Below are 16,544 nucleotides of genomic sequence, written 5' to 3'. Positions count from 1 at the left end.
TACAATGCTCGCCTCCCTTATTTAGTTATATTCGTCTTCATGGAGTACAGCTCTCCAATACATTCCAAATCAATTCCAAAAACTTTATGCTTGCATTATTGTCTATTTCCTTTCAGGAAATGCTAGTGACACTCTGGACTGTAAGACAGATTTGATCGTCGCCAATTATAAACAGGTGCAGTGTCCAGCAAGCGCACATCCCGTGTCTAAACGCAACCTACTATTATTTAATTTATTTGGCTTCAAGGCTATCACTCCTCTTAACAAATTTGAATCTTTATATATCTATAGGATCGCAGCATCTATAGCGAGCCAAAAAATTATGAACTCCCAAGGAGGCTTATACTTGATTGAAATTCTAATTGTCATTTTTTTTTTTTTTTTTCTATATCACATTTTTTTCATATAAATTGATAAAGCAAAAAATAAACATAATTTACTGATCTACCTTCTAAATTGTCCTGTTTTCTCGAATTTATGAAAAAACTCGGCTCAATTACAGTAATTAGCCAGCTTATTAGTCTCGGTTGAGTAATAAGAAAAGAAACAGCTAGATTGAAAACTCTAATTTCTTTACTTTGCCGACAATTTCTCAGTAACCAAACGGGGGGAGAGGGAGAGAGAGAGACCTCGAATTACCCGGATCCTCAGTGCTGAGCGGAGCATAGGACCGATTCGGATTGAGAAGCGAGGCGTTGACCAATTCGATCACTGGACCGCCTCTTGAGCCCGTCGAAGGCGCCGCAGCTGCATAGCTCGACGGAACCCTAACGCTCTTCAACGCATCTCTGTACCTTCTAAAAATCAGAGTCCGGTTCCTCGTCGCCATCGAGTGCTCGAATTCAGATCCAAAAATCACAGGCAGAGATCTGAGGAAGCGAAAACGCGCGGAGCTTTGGTCATGGCCGAGCGAGAAAGTGAAGGAAAGCGATAGAAAGTGAGGGAAAGTTGGAGATCACGTGAGCGGTGATCGGGGAATGAGAGAGTGGAGGGGTTTGCAATGTGCACGGACGGGATGTCACGTGCCCGGCGGACTTGGAAACTATAGAACTTGAGCGTTTCTTTTACACTAAGCGGTTGACAAGTCCAATTGGGAGGCCCCGGCGGAATTGATAGCTTCTACGGATTCCAACTTCCACGTGAACGTGACACAATTGGATCCACAGAGGGTGCAAACATCACAAAACACGTTATAAATATCTTTAGGAAATTAGGGGCAATGAAATTAAACTTTTGTTTATTGAAATAACTTTTTAAAAAAGTTCCAATTTTCAAGCTTTTCCTAATTTTCTTAGAGAAAAAAATAAATAAATAAGGGTTTTTAGGTTTTCTTATCAAATGAATCAATTTTTGCGTGGCAAAACTTATGAAAATTTTCAAGAGTTTTTTTTTTTAAATAAAAAATTAGGAAGTATATTTGATTTGAAACCAGGGCGGAACTACATACTCTACATCCAAAATTGCCCCCAAAAATTTAAAAACTTCTCCAAAACTATATATTTTAATGGGATAACTCTTCTAAAAACTAAAATTATTTTTTCACTCCCCTAAAATACAGTAATACAGCATTCTATTTTGCAAGAAATCTTATTATATTCGTTTATTAAAAAAATCTTGATATTGGAAATGAAAAATAATAATAATTCATTAGCTGGGAAGATATATATTTTGATACATATACTTGCTTAGGTGAAACCAAAATGCATGCAAATATTATGTATAACAATGTGCATAGGGCTCTTCAATTTAGCTGTTATATATATATATATATAATAGGGAATCACGATTTTCATGGTCCAAATTAAATTTTAGATCTACCTTTCCGTTTCATATTTAAATATTTTGCTAGACCACAAGATGTTCGGCAACAAATATTGGCAAAAGCAGGCTCGGAGTATGACTTGTCCATGAGAGTCATTTTAGGAGTCAATAAGATTTGATGAGCATTATTCAAATTGGTTGCCTAGAAGAGTTCTTACAATATTAAGGGTTTGTTTGAGTTTGCGATTTCAAAAAGTACGATTTGAAAATCGCGATTTAAAAATGTGCGATCTAAAAACGCAATCCCAAACATTTAATTTTTTGCAATTCGGTTTAAAATCGCATTTTTTGTCTACAAAATTGCAATGCCAAACGTATCATAAGTAAGCTATTGTAAGCAATAGTTTAGTTGTAATGGGACTAGGATTAGGAGATTGTTTTGGGGTAGGAGTTTGGCTTCCTTTTTTTAAAAAAAAATAAAAAATAATACATTTACACTTTTACAACTAAGTCAGATAAACAAAGGAGACTGCTCTAACAAAAAAAATATCACAGATACATTCAGGAATTTATTACATCCAAAATTGATCTATAAACTATCTAATGGCAGCCTGAGCTAAGCCATGAGCCACCTTATTAGCGATTCTACTAATTTGATGAATCTGCAAACTAAACAGAGAATTTAACATTTTACGAGTGCTATCTACTAGTTAACTATATCTACTCCAATTGCGTACGTTGAAACTCACAGCTTTAACTACTTGGAGTGCATCACCTTCCAAAATAATATTATGTAGACCTAATTATTTGCAAAAAAAAAAAAAAAAAGAGGCATAAAAAGCTGCTAAAGCTTCTGCGGCTACCGGTTCTAAGTGGCCTAATCTTGTTATGCTCATAACCGCATGCACATAACCTTCGTGATCGCGCACCATAATACCAATTCCTAGCCGCCCACCGAGATTGGTTTCATTTACTATAAAATAGGGAAGTACAAAGTATTTTGTAATCAATCTATAGTATTCTCGCCTTAGGAGGAGCTAATTCATTAATTTTTGGTGTGCATTAGTTGTCTACAATTTTCGCTCAATGATTTAGTCCAAATCCCACTATTATCATATAATACTTTGTTTATACCTAACTCCATAGGTTTAGTAGGATGTACCACTCTAAGGTACCTTATTGGGACCACGGGAAATTGATACAACTCTAACTTATTGTCCTATACTTATGTCAAATTCTATAAATATTATAAAAATTTAATCAACAACATTTTATTACACAATTTACTAACAATATTTTGGTGTACGAATTACGACTATATACACAAAAATATTGTAATTAGATCATTGGGTTGCAGTTTTTTTTATTGATCAATTATAGAGTGAATTAAGATAATTTGATTATATATATTTTCTACCATATTAATTTTTTATTATTACTTTATATCAAACTAAAATTTTAATACGACATTTATTCGAGTTCAAATCTTGAACCTTCTAGGAATTTGACTTGTATTGAGTAAATATTTAGTCATGAACAAAGTTTCCTCCAAATTGAATTAGAAGACTTCTGTAAATTAGGTATATTTGTTTCTCTCTCTCCCTCTCTCTCACTCACATACACACAAAAACTCACTTACTCCATAACAATATTATATATATATATATTTGTATTTCAGAGTATGTCTATAGGGTAATGTTTGGCAGTAGCAAAATTTCCGGAAGAATTCCGGAAATTTTGCTACTGCGTAGCACTGCCCATGTCTATATCACAAAATTTATGTTTGCCATTTTAAGGTCACACTCATGCGAATCACCTCACACGAGAACAAAAAATTTGCTGACTTTATAACAAATAATTATCCAAAAAAAAAAAAAAGACTTCTTGTTGAAAAAACGTCTTAAAATTAAAATTAAATAAAAAAAGATAAAGAAAGAATAATAATAAAAAAAAATTAAAATGATATAGTGAAATAATAGATAATCAGATGCATGATATATTTGAAACCCATTAGTTAAAATAGATAAAGTAGGTTAGCCCATTAGTTAAAATAGATAAAGTAGGTTTTGATTAGACAAGGTAAGAGCACTCCCAATAGCTTATGCATTTTTATATGCATAAGTTATTAGAAGTACTACAAAAGTTTTACGTAGTGAAAACTTTTCGTGCGCACCATCTTGCTAAGTGGGCCACTGTTAACCTTGTGTTTGGATCGCCCTCATAGGGAAATGCTCAAAATACTTATGGTGCAGGTGTGACCCACTCCATTGTGCCTTGTGGTAGTGCACTTGTTGTGCACTATGAGTGCATGTATCATTTCCCTTGCACGTGTTAGAACGCCGTACTTGGCTCATAATTTGTTATGGTATTCTCATTGCAAATTTCTATAACCCCCCCCCCCCCCCCCCCCCAAAAAAAAAGGGAAATTACATTTTAACCCTCTAAATCACTACTCATTTTGCAACTAGCCTCACAAAAGGTCAACACCCCGACTTCGACCTCTCAAAATCTTTGAAAAATGCCTAATTTAGCGAAATATCCCCATATTATTTATGCTACGTGTCATTTTTCAATTAAAAAATAATATATATTTTTAAAAAAAAAGCTTAATTTTTTTTAAAAAAATAATAATAAATAAAAAAACTAAAAAATTAAAAATTTTAGTTTACTTTTTTTCTTTTTTATTTTAAAAAAAGACCTCATTTCTATTTTTTTAAAATTAGTTTTTTTTTTAATTGAAAAAATAAAAAATAAGTTTTTTTAGTTTATTTTTTTAAAAATAAATTATTTTTTAATTGAAAAATGACACGTGACGGAGGTAATATGGAGATATTTCGCCAAATGAGACATTTTTCAAAGGTTTTGATAGTTTGAAGGCCAGAGTTAGAATATTAACAATTTGTGGGGCTAATTACAAAACAAATGATAATTTGAGGGGTTAAAATATTTTTTTTCTTCCCTAAATTAAATTGAAAAACGTTTTCTAATTTATCTTATTAAATTGATATGAGTTTAAATTATGTAGATTATTTTTAAATACATATCAATTAAATGAATTGAATTAAAAAAAAAAAAAAAATCTTCAAACGAAACGTTATTTTCTGAAAAATCCAAATGCAAGCAAGCAAAACAAAAAATAAAAAAGTAAAAATAAAAATTAAAAAAAAGAAAAAAAAAAGAAAAGGGAACAAATATAGAACCGCAGTGACAAATTAATCCCTCTTCCTCTTTCGGTGAAATTTGCATTTAATCCCTCAGTCTCACTGACTCTCTCTCTCTCTCTCTCCTAGCTCAAACCCTAGCCCAATTTCTCTCTATCCCTCATCGCAATCGAATTCAGTCTGAGTCACTAACGAGATCGGGCTCGGTTGGAACGCCAGATAATTGAGGTTTGAAACGCTGCGTTTTGGGTGGGGTATAGTTTGGAATTGATTCGAGTGAGAGGAGGAGGACAGAGAAATAGGAGGTTGAGCTATGGATGGTGATTCGTGGAGCGCTCGTCTCTCTTCGGCTTCGAAGCGGTACCAGTCCGCTCTTCAATCGCGATCCGGTGAGCTCGATTGAGCCTTTTCTTCTACTTGTGGGGTTTGTTTGGTAGTTGAGAAAATGGTAGGAAAGTTTTGGGGGTGGGAAGTGTTGGAGCTTGGTTTCTTGATTATTTAGACGTGGAAATGGAAAATTTTTACTTTTAGTGAGGTTGATGTGGTTACATAGCCTGAATAACACTCTTGCTTTTGTGGGTTTGTTTGGTAGCTGAAAAATCAGGGAAAATTTTGGTGAATGTAATGTTAGAGTTCAGGTGCTTGGCTTTGTAGAGGTGGGAAATGGAAAAGATTTACACTTACAAGGTTGGAATGATTATATCGCCCGAATAACACATTTCGTTGGTTGTTTAGTAGCTGGGAAAATAAAGGAATTCTTGGCGACTATAAGATTAGAGCTTAGATTGTTATGATTATTATTTTTTATTTGATAAATGGAAAAGATTTACCTTTAGGGAGATTGATACGATTATATGGCCTGAATCACACTCTTCCGTTTGTGGGTCTGCTCCGTGGTTGAGAAATGAGTGAAATTTTGGCGACTACAGTGTTAGAGCTTAAATTGTTTTTCATATAGATGTGGGATTTGAAAAGAGCTTCACTTCTTATGAGGTTGGTGTAATTGTTTGGCCTGAAGACTTTTTAACTTTTTGAGTGTTCTGTTTGGCTGCTTAGACAATTATGGAAGATTTTGGGATATTTTGTATTTAAATTTGGTAATTGCTTTCGAGATATTGGTGTAATTATTTGGCCTGAACATCTTTACAAGTTTTCAAGTATGTGTACTCACGTGTTTTGGTATCTAGAACATGAAGGAAAACATAAGGAATTAAATTTTTGGTTTTAATTTTGAGTAATGCTTGAAACAACATTTTTATTCCACAACTATCTCACAAGTCTGATGTGGCAGTCACAATCAATCCTTAGATCAATTCTTGTTAAAAATAAAATTAAAAGGTTGGTTGGAACTGACAGATCAGCATTGTGGGATAGTTATGGAATAAAAATGTGGTTTCTAGTCTTACTCTTTAATTTTAAAGATCAATTAGAGCCAAGAAAAGATGTCTTCGTTGAACTTGATACCACTGTTTGGCTTCGTCGTTGCCTCGTGTTTCTTTTTTTCTTAATATCTTTTGTTTACTCGCTTAAAAAGGAAAGGCAAGGGAAAGAAACCAACATGTGGATCTTGATAGCTCAGATTGTTGGACTCAATGTACAAAACTCTCCCCTTTATGCTCCACTGGGTTGTGAGAATAATGATGAAGTAGAATAGAATTGAACTTTGAACCTCCAACTATTAGGATTTGTTTGAGTTGAGCTTTTGATATGAGGCATGCATTTCTTGTGTTTTCCTCTCAATTTTGTTTTACTTGGATTTCTCACTGACCAAATGGAGGCTTTGTTTGATCTGCCATGTGTATGCACTAGATATATGCTGGCACTTACTGAAACAAGGTTGTGGAATGCAGATATGTTCATGGGATTTGAAGAACTTGATGGGGATGATGATATAAGGGAGGAGTTTCCATGCCCATTCTGTTCAGAGTATTTCGATATTGTTGGATTGTGCTGCCACATTGACGAAGAGCATCCTGTGGAGGCAAAGAATGGGGTATTACTCCTTTCATGTCTGTTAATAACCATCTGCACATGTAACAACTAACAAGCAAAATGTTGAAACTTGTTGAATATATATTTTACAAAATGTCTTGTTCATTGTATATACATGATTATTGAAAAGCTAGTTGATGCTTGTAATTTCCTCTTTCTAGGCATCTAATGGATATCATAACAGTGCAATTTTTTTTTTCCTTTTCTTTTTTGATAAGTTGTATTTTTTTCTTCAAGTAATGTTTTCCTCAACTAAATCAACAAAGCCTTAAATTCCAGCTAGTGGAGTTTCTCTGCATGGCTATTACTTATCAAAAAAAAAAAAAAAAAATTCTCTGCATGGCTATCGATTCATCTAATTGATCCTAGTGACTGGAATTTAAGCCAGTAGAGAGTTAAGCTGGTCTCAGTGATTTCCTCCCATGATATGCTTCAATTTTTAATGCTCTTGATGGCTAGAATTCTCATATAGGCTGATTAAGAGAAATATTTAATGAAATCTTGGTATTCTAGCACATAAAAAAAAAAAAAAAATCTTGGTATTCTAGCCAATTAAGCTGAGTCAATCCATCAATAGACACAAAAATTGATGTAAGAGATTAAATGCCGTACTTGCTTTGGCTCTTGGTAAATTCAACCACCAATGAGCTTTGTGAACTGATGGTACCCCCTTCTGTATGTATAGAAGGGTGGGGGCTTGACTTTGACAAAGCTACTTGCACGTGATGGTGTATCTTCAATCTTCAACCCACCCGTGGGGTGGGATATAGGAAGGTTGGAGTGGGTAGGGTGCAGGGATAGTGGTGCATGGACTGGAAATTTAAGTTTAATTACTGCTCTGTCTGGTCTAGGATCATGAGTTTTAACCTTTTGTTTAGAGTTTTTTGTTTGTTATATGAGAGATAAAAATATGCTCTTTCCCTTTCCCTAATGAGCAGGTGAAACTTAATTTTGCTCACTGTGGGGACTTTATCTGCAGGTATGTCCAGTTTGTGCAATGAGAGTGGGGGTTGACATGGTTGCGCACATAACTCTACAGCATGGAAACATATTCAAGATATCCTTTGAGTTATTGTCTTTTACAAGTATTCTTCAGAATTTCTCATGCGTTGTGCTCAAATCAGTTTTTGTACTTTACTGCACATTAACTTGCTTGAACATTCTGCAAGTGTTTAGAAATGATGTTTTGCCTGGCATCCAAAAGAATAATTGAAATTGAAATCAGATCTCTAATGGTTTAGGTAACGAATTTTCTTTTCATGCACTTCCTCTGAAGGTGCTGAAACGATCAGAAGAATTGATTTTTCTTCATCCACCCCTCCCCCTTGCTTCTTTTGATTATTTGTCTGCCCGAGTTTCCCATATTCACTGCGCCTTTTTTTTTAAAAAAAAAAGAAAAGAAAAAAGAAACTTGTGGGAGACCATGAAACATATAGCAAGTCATGTGTGAAGGTCAATTAACTATTCTTGAAAAAAGTGTTAAATTTGTTCTTTCTTGGTCTTCAATTCCACAAATGTACTTCGAGAATTTAAGTCATTGTGAATTTCAGTCCAGTTGTCTTTCTCGTGGCTATTGCCTACACTGTTTCTGGTAATCACAATTCCTTAACAAGAGGTTACATGCAGCGCAAGAGGAAATCACGTAAAAGTGGGGCACATTCTACACTATCGTTGCTGAGGAGAGAGCTGCGAGAAGGAAATTTCCAGTCCCTTTTTGGGGGATCTTCCTGTATAGTCTCCTCATCAAATGCAGCACCAGATCCATTGTTGTCATCATTTATTTTGCCTATGGCTGATGATTTTGTAAGTGGTCAGCCTCCGTTTTCTACTGAAAAAAGCTCTGTCAAGAAAAGCTCAGAGGAGAAAGTATCAGAGCGGTATGTAATTGCATTTTTCAACTTTTTTTTTTCTCCATTTTAGTAAGTTATATTTGATTGTGCTCTAGGAACCATGTCTATTTTGATATAACTATAGCTATCTTCTTTGTTATGGTATTACATAGGAACAAAACATACACACAAACTGATGTTCTAAATGAAAGGGTATATATGTGCATATTGTGACGTCCCACATCACCTGAATATGGGAATGGAGATGTGCTTATATGTATATCTGCACCATTCATGAAATAATGTGTTTTAAAGTCTTGTACTTATGCGATAGTAGTACCAGAATTTTTGGCCTCCTAGGAAGTCTTGTTCAGAGGAGTTAAAAGCGGACAATATTGTGTCGTTGGGGTGAGTCGTTATATGCATACCTATAAACATAGGTATACAAATATGTGTTCTTCCTTTAAAGCATATTAAGAGTCCCATTTGACTTGGAAGATTGGCGGAGGGAATCATGGTGCTATTTCTTACCTCCTGGGAAGTCCTCGTGCTGTACCCCTCGTTTTAAAGAACGGTATGGGGGATGAGACTAAATTTCATTTAGTCAATTGGCATCGTGTTTGTTCTCCAATCAAGGCTGGTGGTCTGGGAGTTCGTAATGTTATTAGTTTTAATCAAGCCTTATTGGGGAAGTGGATCTGGAGGTTTTCTCAGGAGCGCGATGCTTTGTGGAGATCGGTGATTGAGGTGAAGTATGGGAGGGTGAGGGGAGGTTGGTGTTCTTTACCGGTGACGGGGCCTTATGGTGTCAGTGTTTGGAAGTTTATTCGAAGGGGGTGGGAAAATGTTGCCAAGTTTTTGCGTTTTGAGGTGGGTGATGGGTCCCATATTCGCTTCTGGCATGATTTATGGTGTGGGGACAGGCCTCTCAAGCGCTGTTTTCCAACTCTGTATACTATTGCGCGTTCTCCTGACGCTTGGGTGGTGGATAATTTGTCTATGGTAGGAGGTGTGGCCCATTGGAATGTTCTCTTTACGCGCAATGCTCAGGATTGGGAGTTGGAGATGGTAATGTCCTTCTTTGATCAATTATACTCTACTCGGGTTCGGCATGGGGAGGTTGACAGGGCGGTGTGGATTCTTTCCAAGATGAGGAATTTTGAAGTGAAGACCTATTATAAAGCTTTAGCCTGTCATGAGGCGGTTTCTTTTCCTTGGAAGGGTATATGGCGTGTTAAAGCTCCGAAGCGGGTTGCGTTCTTTGTATGGACAGCAGCTTTAGGAAAGATTTTAACTCATGACAACCTTCGAAGGCGTGGCATTGTGGTGGTTGAGTGGTGTGTTATGTGTAAAAAGCATGGGGAATCCGTTGATCACCTTCTTCTCCATTGTGACGTGGCTCGGGTTGTTTGGAGTTTCTTTTATAGTTTGTTTGGGGTGGAGTGGGTTATGCCTAGTAGTGTCTTGGATTTATTAAGTGCTTGGGGAACTTTGCTGGGTCGTGGTCCTGTTCACCGTATTTGGAAGCAGGTTCCTCTTTGTGTTTTGTGGGGCTTGTGGCGTGAGAGAAATTCTAGGCTTTTTGAGGATGTGGAGGTTCAGGTTGGGGCTCTTTGTAGAAATGTGCTTAATATGTTATATCTTTGGGTGTCGGCGTATAGCGTGAGTAGTATGCCGTACGCTGATTTTTTACTTTCTAGTTCGTTTCGGTCCTCTAATTAGGGGCTCCTTTGTATACTTCCTGTGTACTAGGGTTGCGCTCCTCTGCGCTTTTTAATGAATTTTTACTTATAAAAAAAAAATATGGTAGTCTTGTTTTTTGAATCATGATACTATAGAGTACTGCAGCGCTTGGTTTGAGGTTGATTAAGAATGCACTGTCTTTGCAGTAGAACTAGGAAAGTTGAACATGTTTTCTGTCTGTTTCTTTGCATTGTAAAGGAAGCATTGAATGAAAGCATAGAACACCAGACAGTGAAACGTTCTAAAACCTATCTTAACTCAGCAGGCTTAAACTCCTGAGCCGAAGCTAGACATACCATGATAAAGCTTGTTGGTAGTGAAAAACATACATGTGCGTGCACCTGCACAGGCACATACGTGTATGCGTGCACACAATCATGCATGTCCTTACCAAAATACAAATTTCTAATTTTTTCCTTCATCTATATAAATTTGATCCTTAGCCATGACAAATTAATTCTGAAAATATATGACCAAATTGGTTTATGCAGCCAAAGCATCCCTAAAATCTAGGGCCAATCTGCACAGCACTTGTCTTCCAAGTGCTGTGGCCATTGAATGCCAGGCTTATGGCCAAATGCTAGTGTGAAATGTTCAGCAGAATCAAAGGCCATTGTTACAAAAGATCGATTCTACTTTTCTTTTGTTTCTGCAAATGTAGCACATTTTTTTATATTATGTTTTTCTTTTCAAAGGTCAAAGGGATGAAATCATTTCTTCTCCACCCGGATTCTGTTATGGTCCTGAATGTAGCTGGTCCATCACTTACTTAGGATCATACTACAATACATCTGACAATATATGCCAAATCATTTCTGAATTTGTCTGAATTTTCTGGCCAACTCTGATACTTATGTTTTTTGGCTACAGAAATGTCCAGTCATCTCCCCTCTCTATCAAGGATCAAGAAGAGAAGGCAAAAAGATGCGAGTTTGTTCATGGGTTGTTGTTGTCCACCATTCTCGATGACAATTTATGAAGAAAGTTGTTAATGGCTGCGTAGTGGTCTTCAAAATTACAACCAAGAGCTCTGCCATGTATGGTTTGTTTGTAGTGAATATGCCAATGTATCAAACAGAGAGTGTGGAATAAGGTGTAATGATGAGTGTAATTTACGTCGCATGTGAACTTTAGTTGCTAGGCCTGAACATACTTTAATTTCAGGTCATAAATTAAAAAGAAAAAAGTGAGTTCTTCCCATGAATGTCATTCATTTTACGATTAATAGCTGTTATTCAGTTTTAGCATAGAAGCCGTATATCTGAGGTTGAGGTTTATGACCTCAGGCTCCTCCTGTGCTTGTTGGCTACAATTTGAGAATGTTTGGATGCCTTGCTCAGTTGGAAACATTTAATTCTCTTGGTGCTGCAAAGCTTCAACTTGATAAACAAGCGACGAATCATCCAGCCATGATAAAGCACTTTGAGGAGGTAGCGTGGAGGAGTTGGTATTGGTGCCTGTGGTATCTATTGTGACGGGCAGTGGGCACTATGCAGTTGGGGTATTAAATCGGGATGGTTGAAATGATTTATAGGCTTTCTTTTAATGTCTTGGGAATTACTGATCTGGTTTTTTACCTGTTTTTTTAAGTCCTCCCCTCCCTTCGGTCTCTTCTTTACCCCTAATATTACATTTTTTTTTTTAAAAAAAAATAAAGAATAATGTTAAAAATCGAACTTTTATCTTACCACTATACCATCTACGTCATCACTATACTATCATACTGACGTGATAATATTAATCAAACTCTTGCTGAAAAAAATAATTCAAAAATTGATTAAGACTGTTATATTACTAAAAATTGATAAATAAAAAAGTGCAGTTTTCTAATCTTTCTCTTAAAAAAAAAAAAAAAAATGATGGAAACAAGGTGCCTTCAAAAAGTTATTCAAAAATAGAAAAATAAAAAGGTTACTCGCTACGCAAGACAAATAATTGAGACAGCCAAAAAATAACTGAAAACAACCGTTAATGTGCTGTCCAGTCCTTTTATCCGGGCCAGGGAAGAGGGGAATTTTTACTGGAGATCTCGTGTGAAAAAAATTAACGGTGAAAATTGCAAAATTGAGAGAGAGAACTCCAATAATTTTTTTACTGGAGGCAATCTTCGCCGATAATTTTTGCACAAGAGAATCTTCGGTGATTGTTTCAATGGAGGTAAGCCAAACTCAGTCTCGGAGGGAGGGACCAATTTCGGTTTCCCTTAGAACTTGGAAGAATTTAATGCAGAAAACAACGCATTAAAGTAGTAGAAAATTTGACTTCTCCTATCTGAATATTCAATTTAATTGTAAAAATCATCAAGTAAGAATAATATTCTATGTTCAATGTCAGTGAATCAGCAACTATCAACACGTTAACCACGAATTCTTATCCACCTCCTAACAAAAAAGGATGTGCAGCAAGACGCGGTTGCTGCATTGATCCCTAAAGACCTAGACTCAACCATGATGGCATTCTCGTGTCCATGACCCTCTTCACTACATCCCCCACAAAAGAATCGAAACAAGAAGAGCAGCAACCTCTCATCAGACTTGTCCGTCCACCCACATCTAATTCAATGTGGGAACAGACTGATGGTGGGGGAACAGGGTAATAAACCTCGCTCGTCCTATGTTCAAGGCCACATGCTGCTAATATGGTGTGTGTAGAACTCCTTGCGATGTCCTTGAATGTGCTGTTTCCTGAATCAAAAGAACAAGTGTAGCTTGAGCTTTTCCAGAAACATGTAAAATAACAGATCAACCCAACAAAAGTAACAACGCATCATAACTAGTGGCAGCCTCAAATATGAGAAAAATCATAACAGAAACCCATTCTCATGTTTACCATGCATGTTGTTGAAGTATTTCTGAAACAAGGATTGATTTTCATATTCCATTTGGGTGCATTTGTTGAAGATTCTTGTAGACTCAACGATGTCAATAAAAGAACATAAATTTTTGCATACCTAAATCAATATCTCGGGCCAACTTCTGCAAATGGCTCTTAACCAAAGATTGCAATTGTTCCTTTGCCATGTGAAACTCGATCCCCTCTCTACCTGTACAAGGTGACACGCTATCATTGGATCCAATATTTGTCGATCTGCTGCATTGATGTAGTTGCTCATAACCTGATAATGGAGTCATCCCGGTTGGTTCAGGCCATAACCTCCCATTTAAAGACCTGTCATTAGTTGTAGTAGTCTGGTCCTGAGATGCTTGCCTTCTCACAAAGCCTAATCTTGAGGGAAAAAAATCCCTACTTTGAAATGATGGAGAGGGATTGTCCCGTAGCCCATCCTCAAAGAATGTACGATATGATGTCCCTGTTTCTTGTGCCCTTGTTTGTTGATTTGTTGTATCCCTGCCTTGATTAATTTGAGAATTTAAAAAATCTGTACTTGAATTAGCAGCTGAACTCCCATCAGTTCTACCAGCCATAGAATTCATTATATTAAGGTGCATGAGCTGTTGACGATGTCTCAAGCGTCTCCCTGAAAGAGTTGGCGCCCCTGCTCCAGATATTGGAGAAGCTGCTTGAGAATCTCCAACATTAAATCTGGGAGATGAAAGATTCCCAAAACGGGAAAATGGTGTACGAGGTGAGGAAAATGAATTGAGGTCTAAACCTTCCCTAATATTTACAATAGGTGGTGGTCTATTAGACAAGTTGTTGCTTCTAGTCCTTTGATCAGGCAAATGATCTTGCACTTGGGAACCTGAAGATGCCAGAGCAACGGGTCTACAACCATCACAATACCAATTACCTTCAGGTACTTCCCGCCCAAGACCAACACAATATGTGTGTGCAGGTGAATCACAGAGATCGCATAGCAACATGAGACCATCATCCCCACCTTCATGGCATTCTGTGCAAATCACATTCTCATATGGATCAAGGTAACTCCTGAGTTCTTCCTCAGAAGGTTGATAAACCTGTATAAAGCAGTTAACCCATTTCAAACCCGGAAATAAGCAACCAGAAATGCAAAATAAAAAAGCACAATCCAGTAAGAGGAAAGCAGTAAGATACCTGATCACGCTCGGGGACTTGAATCAGCGCTTCTCTCAAATCAATTCCTGCTGTCGACCTTACAGGCCTACTGATTGTCTTGAACCTCTGCTTGCATAAAGGGCAACGAGATTCCACTTTTGCCCACTCGACGATGCAAGCAAAACAAAAATAATGAGAGCAACAGTCCAGTGTTCCCCTTAATCTTCTTTTATCTTCTTCAGACAGGCAAATTCCACACACCTGCTTTACCACCTCAGCCCTAACTTCCTCCACCTTCTCCTTACCCTTCTTTCCCAAAGGTTCCTCTAACTTCTCCTTACCCTTCCTTACCGGAGGATTTCTTTGCTGCTGTAAATCCCTGACCTCCTGAACGTCACTGGGGAAACATGAACTCCTCAAACTAGCTCTTAGACTTCCACAAAACTCCCTGGCCTCTCTCACTTGCTCTCTCTCTTCTTCAGAGATGGTATGCTTCTCTTCCTCAGAAATTGTATAGTCACAATCGGATGATCCAGAAGACACAAAATCTGAATCTGAACGTGCAACATTCCTTCTCTTTCTTCGACCTGGTTTTTTCTTGTTATTTTCTCTGACAACCAATCTATTATTAAGAAACTCACCATCATCATCGTCAGCATCATCATATTGTACTTCCCTCCTCAACCCACTATTCGTTCTTCTTTTCTTTCTCAAAGGCTTCTTCGAAATGTTAGATTTCCTTCTCCTTTTCTGACCCCTAACTGAACCCTTTTTCCGCAAACCTTGCTTTCGCACTTTCGTGTTATTTCTCTTCACTGATTCCACTTCCTCATCCGAACAAGCATCTTCATCCAGTATAAACTCCTCATCTTCATCCTCCTCCTCATCATCAACTTCATAATCCTCATCCTCATCTTCTTCTTCATCATACCTGGCCCTTTTTCTCTTTCTCGCTGTTTTCACCCCAATTTTACGGTGACCCGAAGTACGCTTTTGTCCTGTGGACCTAACAACCTTCCTCAACTCCTCCTCCTCCTCCTCAACAAAACTACCAAGACTCTCTTCTGATGCATGCCGATCTACAGAAGAGCAATAATCCTCATCCCAACCATCCGAGACCTCCTTTTCTTCATCTGAAACCACATAATCCTCATCTGAATCATCGGAACCCTTATCTATGGATCGATCCCTTCTCTTGAAATTCTTCTTGCAACTAACCTTTTTTCCCCTTGCCATCTGCTCTTGCATCCAAAAAGGCACAAATTTCCAAAACCCCAATTACTTAATCTAATCCAATTACACAAACAATATCAAGATTCTTTAATAATTCCATCAACTGATATTGAACCAAATCATATATAGCAAAAAAAACCCCAAGATTCTTTTTTTAAGCTTTTGCGTTTCTAGCTTAAGCTCTACCACTCAAATGGGGTAACAAAACTAGTGCTATCTGATAAGGAAAAAGTACCATTCACCCATTATATCTTATCACCGATCTGTTTCAGCTTACACATCAAAAACCCAAAAATCAAAAAAGTCAAATCTCAGATTTGTTCTGTATATTACTCCAAAATATGTTCAAATTTGACACAAATTTTTTTTTACCGTTGGATGGATAACATTTCGTTCGAATTTCAACATATCCCTAAACACACATAATTTTTTTGAGAAAGAAAATCCACCATTTGAATCAGAAAATTCCCAATAAAATATCGAAAAATCCCAAAAACCTGAATTTTTTTTTTTTTTTTTAAAAAAAAAAAAAAAAACCCATAGCTCATATTTATATATTCATCAAATATTTATACATATATCCTCAAAGAGAGAAAAATCTATGGAGAAAGAGTCACAGAGAGACAGAGAGATTTTGGTACCTGGGAGGAGGAAGAAGGCCCCGGAAAACAACGAAAACGTATTCTTAGCTTTTCTTATATTTTTCTTTCTTTTTTTTTTTTTTTTCCTCTCTGTTTCGGCTTATCAGAGCCGTAGAGACAGAGTAAATGTTTTTATTTGGCCTACGCAACTTCGCAACCGCATCGGAGGTTCCTTATGGAATTACCAACATGCCCTTATTCTCTTC

The 16,544-nt window shown here is 36.8% G+C and overlaps 3 protein-coding genes across 5 annotated transcripts in view; 1 reads left to right on the top strand and 2 right to left on the bottom strand.

Annotated features, from left to right (window-relative positions):
• Positions 1-1,157, bottom strand: part of LOC133852274 (syntaxin-43-like) — a 5,492-nt gene extending 4,335 nt beyond the window's left edge. The window contains exon 1 of the mRNA XM_062289000.1: positions 630-1,157. Coding sequence (XP_062144984.1) covers positions 630-829 — 200 coding nt within the window. The 5' untranslated portion in view covers positions 830-1,157. The remainder of the gene's footprint in view (positions 1-629) is intronic.
• A 3,824-nt stretch (positions 1,158-4,981) lies between these two features.
• Positions 4,982-11,686, top strand: LOC133851440 (protein DEHYDRATION-INDUCED 19 homolog 3-like). Its single transcript, XM_062287873.1, has 5 exons — positions 4,982-5,311; positions 6,773-6,915; positions 7,894-7,973; positions 8,537-8,791; positions 11,357-11,686. Exons 1-5 carry the CDS (start codon positions 5,236-5,238, stop codon positions 11,463-11,465), a joined length of 663 nt encoding a protein of 220 aa, XP_062143857.1. The 5' UTR covers positions 4,982-5,235; the 3' UTR covers positions 11,466-11,686.
• Positions 11,687-12,732: 1,046 nt separating this feature from the next.
• LOC133851519 (uncharacterized) lies at positions 12,733-16,460 on the bottom strand. Of its 3 annotated transcripts, none has more exons than XM_062287966.1 (4): positions 16,339-16,460; positions 14,504-15,700; positions 13,437-14,406; positions 12,733-13,170 (listed from the first exon to the last, which is right to left on the bottom strand). In XM_062287966.1, the coding sequence occupies exons 2-4, from the start codon at positions 15,698-15,700 to the stop codon at positions 12,914-12,916; spliced, it is 2,424 nt and encodes an 807-aa protein (XP_062143950.1). In that variant the 5' UTR covers positions 16,339-16,460; the 3' UTR covers positions 12,733-12,913. The 3 variants fall into 3 exon arrangements, 2 of the variants coding, with proteins under 2 accessions (XP_062143950.1, XP_062143949.1); XM_062287965.1 differs by having other exon boundaries at positions 14,504-15,960; positions 16,339-16,422; XR_009895811.1 differs by having other exon boundaries at positions 13,036-13,170; positions 13,316-14,406; positions 14,504-15,960; positions 16,339-16,427.
• Positions 16,461-16,544: the final 84 nt, after the last annotated feature.

Source organism: Alnus glutinosa, chromosome 12 (genome assembly GCF_958979055.1).
Source record: "Alnus glutinosa chromosome 12, dhAlnGlut1.1, whole genome shotgun sequence".
Lineage (NCBI taxonomy): Eukaryota > Viridiplantae > Streptophyta > Magnoliopsida > Fagales > Betulaceae > Alnus > Alnus glutinosa.
This window is presented reverse-complemented; position numbering and strand designations above follow the sequence as displayed.